The 5,879-nt window shown below is 48.5% G+C and overlaps 1 protein-coding gene across 1 annotated transcript in view; it reads right to left on the reverse strand.

Annotated features, from left to right (window-relative positions):
• Dpp6 (dipeptidyl peptidase like 6) overlaps window positions 1-4,860 on the reverse strand; it is a 749,167-nt gene extending 744,307 nt beyond the window's left edge. The window contains exon 1 of the mRNA XM_055612951.1: window positions 4,337-4,860. Coding sequence (XP_055468926.1) covers window positions 4,337-4,387 — 51 coding nt within the window. The 5' untranslated portion in view covers window positions 4,388-4,860. The remainder of the gene's footprint in view (window positions 1-4,336) is intronic.
• Between the last annotated feature and the right edge of the window lie 1,019 nt (window positions 4,861-5,879).

A 5,879-nucleotide genomic window follows, 5' to 3' on the forward strand; every position in this document is an offset into this window, starting at 1 on the left:
GTGTGTGTGTGTGTGTGTGTGTGTGTGTGTGTGTGTGTGTGTGTGTGCGCGCGCATGCATGAGTACACGTGTGTTTCTGTGAAGGTTAACCTTGGGTGTCCTTCACAGGATCTTCTATTCTGTTTGTTAAGAAAGAACCTCTCAGTAGAACCTGGAGCTTATGTATTAGGCTAGATTGTATGGCTGGGAAGCCCTGCATCTCCAAGGCTGGTATTCCAAAGGTATGCCCAGTGCTGAACTCAGGTCTTTTTGTTTTTAATTTAAGTTAATTTTTTTTGTGATTGTGCTTACATGGAAATCACTTCACAACTGAAACATGGCTCCTGCCCCAATTTTTTATACTTTTACTAGTGATTAACATATTTAAGATGTTTCTACTCCTGGAAAACTATGTGTATCATGGACTAATGTCCACCTGGCTGAGCTACATAGAAAGTGACGTGGACAATAACATGGAGTGTTACATAGAGAATAACATAGACAGTAACATAGTCACACAGACAGTAAAAGAGTCACACAATAACACAGACAGAAACAGAGAGTAACGTGGAGAGTAACAGATATGTGAAGAAGAGTCTGAAGAGAGATGATATTAGGAACAGATGCTGCAGAGCCAGAAAGTAGAAAGAATCCACTCGTGTCTCCATGATGGGCACATAGGGCAGATGCTCAGGAATCTGGACTTTCTGAGCCAAACATACCTAGACCCATTTTCAGAAGGTGCATCATCTGCAAACCCTGAAGAGCAATGCCTGTGCTAATAGCCAATGTGAGGAGCTTCCTATCACTGAGGAGTGAGAGGCAGTGGCAGGATTGACACAACGTTGCCTGGGGCAGGGGAGCCCTGTAACCACACAGGATCCACCCCTATAACTCATCTCACAAGCAGAGATGTTTTTTCCAGGGAGGGCTCCACAGCAGGGCGTGGGGCCTCACAGATAACTCGCCTAAAAGCCTCAGTGGCTCTCTGCCCATTATACCCACTATGTGTGAACTGCTTTGGACACTAGAGTCCATGACCTGAAAGAAAAAAGACCCGCACTTCAGGCAGTTGGACTCACAGTGTCACAGGACATCCAGCCAGTGACAAAAGACACAAACTGGGTTCTAGAAGTCACAAGAAAAACTTCAGTTTTCCCTGCACCAAGAATTTTCCAGACCACAGCTTCTTTTGAAGTAATTAATGACTGACCATAAGAGTCTCAAGGATCCATGTGTCTTGCAGACCTCTGGGCACTGAAGAAACACATACACCCTGCTCTGTTATCACATGCTTGATGATCCACCAAGGCAGGCATTGAGGACCAGAGCACTCCCCTAGACTTGGTTTTGAATCAACTTTTACCCAGCAACTTGGTGTCAGGAAAAAGTTCATTGGCACAGAGCTGGGAGATTTAACAGTAAAGCAATGGCCTTCAAGAGGAGACATCCCTGAACGTTAGTGCCACAGCTACACATCAGCAATAAAGGGACACCAGAGCGAAAATGTGCATGTTGAGGGCCTAAGATGTTCCATGGGAAGACTTTATAAAAATGCTATTACTTTAAAAATAATGTTTTGTTCCTCAAAAATGAAACATTTTGATTTCTCTCACAGTGTATGACATGTGAGAGTTGAAGGGTTAGTCTTTTGATATTCAGAACATTGGAAGTTTGTGAAATAGACTTCTGTCAAGAATGAAAGGGAAGCTATGGATTGATTTCACCATAATAAGGCATTCCTTATTATTCATGAACTAGCATAAAATAAGCCAGGGTGCAAAACAACACACTTGCCTTCTCTAAATTATCAACTGCAATCAGAGGTGAACCTTTAAAGCAATGTATAGGGAATAAAATCTGTCGTAAGGATGAGTCTTCAACTAGGCAATGTGGCATGGATAGGACCAGCCTTGGGTTGGTCTTTGTGAGTCCTTGTGAGGATCCTGGTGACACACAGGTCTGCAAGCCTGAAAAGGCTACACAAAGAAGCACATGTGGGAAGATGCTGGCCAAAGAAGCATTCCATACACAGCTGTAACTAGGTTGGGCATCCCCACAACCACTGGGCGTGATCATGTGGGCTCTGCAGCTCTGTCTCTGCCCACAAGCACTTAGAGCTCAGGCTTGTCTTGCCTGTCTCTGTGTGTACGTAGATGCCCCGAAGCCACTCACTGGGAACATTCTGCTGCTGTCCGAGGCACTGAGATGTCTGGCCACTCACCTGTCAGAACCAGGCGGAAATCATGCCAGCCTCACAGTGAATGTTAAATACCACCTGAACTCCATTCAAGACTGGAGTGCCAAGAACTGCCAGTCATCCACACCAGGCGAGACTGATTACCAAGCCTTCTAAGGCAACTGATGAAAAATTAGAAACCCACAAGCCCCAAATTAACGGAGCAAGTGTGAAAGTGTCATTCTATGGAAGCCACAGAGACTTAGTGGGAACATGAATTTCAAATGAGTTCCAAGCCAGACTCTTACTGATCAACTTAAGACTTGGTAGAACATTTAAAAGCATAGTGATCCCACATCTTATCTTGCTCTATTCCAAACAGATGATGGGTAAAGTGGTGGTTGCTGCAGAATCCCTAGGGTTCAGTTCAGCTGGCTCTAATGACAGTAATATGCAGGGCAGGAAGAGGGGGTGAGTGTAAATGTCACGTGGGTAACCATATTCAAAAAGCAAGCAGGATATGTGATGAGCAAGCTATTGAAAGGCTGAGAGTGGAAAAGCAGACTTTACGCGTTTTAAGAGATATCAAGACACCTCTATTCCACAGCATACTGTGCCAGCTATGACTAGAAATACTCACTTGCTAATAGAGTTCTATGACTATTGATAACACGTTATTTACATAACTAATCTTAATCCAGGCCTTTGGCCTCATACCTAAATGTCCCAGATCGATTAGCATACTGTGGCAGGATATGAAAAGGGGCAATGCTGTGGGTGGACATTACACAGTGGGGATGCTTCATACACACTTATTACTCGTTTAGACAAATTATGCCGATTATCATAACAGACCGAAAGAAAGCTAAAGCAATTAGGGAAGCAGATATATGACAACTTAGTCAGGCAGACCAAGAGGAGGCGCTGACTGAGGGCTTGTGGAGTGGGGTATCGTCACAGATCATGTATGTCACACTTTCTGCCCTGAAGTCGGGTTATGAGCTAAACCTGCAGCTTTCTTTGTGCCAGGCAACAGGTGCCTTGCTGAGGGTAGGGTACATTTTTACAATTAGAACACACTCTCATTTTTCTTTCTCTTTGCTTAAAGAGAAACTTCAAAGTAGGTAGACTGATTCTCCCAAACACACCTCCCCACCACCATACCCCACATTCAACCATTTTTTTGTAAACACCTACAGACCTTCTTTTATGCTTCCATCTCTTTTATTCTTCCATCTCTTGCTGAATATTCTGAGGGAGCATGGCAATCTCTCCTTGCCCCTGCCTTATACGAAACCCCCAAACCCACGGATAACAGGAAGGATCTTCATCTCATCTCCCAGGTTGAAACATCACTCAGGTAAACACACACACAGGCTTTCAACTCCTCTAGGTGGCAACCTCCCTGTCATTGCATTGGCAGGAGAACCCTGCACTCTGACTTCTGGGTCCATGCCTCAGGCCACTGGCACTACCAGCAGGGGTACTGATGTGAGACCAGCCAGCCACAAGCAGGTTGGGGTTATCTTGCTGAGAATCAGGACAGAGGTCCTCAAGTTGGCAAAGTTGTCTCGTTCGAGATGCTGCTTGGCTCACAGACCTGAGGTTCTGGGCATCCCCAAGGGTCTTCTATCCTGCAGAGGCACTTGCAATCACTATCTTAAGAGTCAATCACCTCTGGGGCAATCACCTTTCCTAAACCTGGAAAAAAGCTCCCCCAACTACTGGGCAGCTGTGGACGTGGTGTCTGCCTCCAGTCTGCATTTTGGTATAACGAGTATACTGAAGGCTGAAACCCCACAGGACTCAGCCCTTACTTGCACCCAGGAGACCAGGCGAGGGCATTAGGGCCCAGGGGTACTTCTTGTCTAAAGCAACCTCCCATCTCTCAGCCTGCCCCAGAACAGCCCTGGGGATGTGTTTGAAACTCAACAGACATAGCCAAGAGAGCAGCCTGTGCCCAAAGCAACAAAGCCACATGCCACAGAAGAGAGCAACTGCCAAACCACCAACTTCCCATTTGCAAACAGACGCAGGATCTTTACCACCCTCAGGTTCAAGTTCCTGAGGTGTGTGAACACCAACCAGGTCTCCGACTTCCCCGGGGAATTCGGGACTCCTGAGGTCTGCCCCCAACACATTGCTTCTCAATGTGGGTTCCCGCCCCACAGCACTCACCATCACGTTGCCCTGCATCTTAGCGGTCTTGATCATTGCCTTTTCCTTCATTGTGCCCTTGAACCTGACTTCTGGACCAGGGAAGAGTAACTTAATCCATTGTTCTGGTGAGGACCCAAGTGTAGACCCCAGTCGCGATTACTGGGTGGAGATGGCGTTTTGAAGAAAACACAATTCTGCCAGGTCCTGGTTTTCCTATCCCTCTTGGTAACCAGGTAGATCCCACGGAAATCAACTCTTCCCAGTGGCTGCCAGAAAAGCGGGATCTGGAGCCAGGCGCTGGGGGTGCGGCTTGTAACAAAAAGCAAGCCGGGACGTGGCTGCCTGCAAGCAAAGGCGTATGTGTCCTCGGAAGCTAGCTCTCAACACGCTGTGAGTGACAGCGGTGTGGCCAGTGTCTTGTGCACTCCAGGACTCTGGGCGGAGATGCTTGGCTGGCAGCGCTGGTCCCCAAGGGCGGCGACACCCGGGAGTGTGTGTGCGTGCCTGTGTGTGTGTGTGTGTGTGTGTGTGTGTGTGTGTGTGTGTGTGTGTGTGTCTACACGCGTGCGCCCCAGCCTCTGTTGAGCAGGAACTGAAAGCCTCGGGCTGCAGCACGCTTCAGCTAGCTTAGCTGCCAGGGGGATTGGCTAGCAAGAGGGCGACTACAAACAGGCGCCAGGGCGATCTCTGTGGGTGGAGCCGCCTGAGATTAGGATGGGCGAGCAGCCACCAGCCTGAGGCTGCGCCCCGCAGATCAGGGAGGAGAGCCTCAGGGAGCCAGGCTCCACAGTCCGCTGAGAGTCTGGAGGAGGAGCAAGGGACAAGCAGGAGGAGCCAGCGCCACAGCTGATATATAAAGTGGCTTCAGGTTACTATGGAACGCACGTGGTGCCTCCACGGTTGCACCCCGGGCATCTTGAAGTCTTGGCAGGGACAGCTGCACCCTACAAAGCCACTTGCTGGGTCCTTAGAGCCCCATCATGAAGCCTGCTAATCTAACCCTAGTCACTGCCCCCACTAGACTTCCGCCCAGCCACAGTCCTGAGGGCGCCTTTGTTTCTTCAGTTCCAACTCTCAGCCCAGCACTCTCCTCCCAAGGCGAGGCCCAGAGGAACTCGAGACCCACTTCTATTTCCCCAGCCTTCTCTGAAGTGGTCAAGCCTGGATTCCAGGATCGCCAGCCCGGAGCGCTCCCAGGATCACTTACAACCGCGTTTGTTCAGTATTATCTCACACAGCAGGGAGATCCAGAGTGTGCGTGCAGAAGACTGGCACATTCTTTTACAGATGGACTTAGAGCCCTCCAAAACCCAACTGAACTCAAGCTCTGTGGAGGTGTGTGAAGTGCGCCCTCGCCTGCCAGGGAAGGGCAATCGCGAGAGCCAGTCTGCTAAGGCTTTCGGAAACTTCTCTCGCCTTTTTTTTTTTTTTTTTTTTTTAAACATTCACAAAAGATGTTTTGTAAGAAAAAGAAACAGAAGGCCAGGACTCAGACACGGCTTAAGCTGACTCTTAAACACTGTATGTGCATAACACAGTGTCGGTAGAGCAGTGTACGGGT

Source organism: Psammomys obesus, unplaced genomic scaffold (assembly GCF_907164565.1).
Source record: "Psammomys obesus unplaced genomic scaffold, mPsaObe1.curated_primary_1811, whole genome shotgun sequence".
Lineage (NCBI taxonomy): Eukaryota > Metazoa > Chordata > Mammalia > Rodentia > Muridae > Psammomys > Psammomys obesus.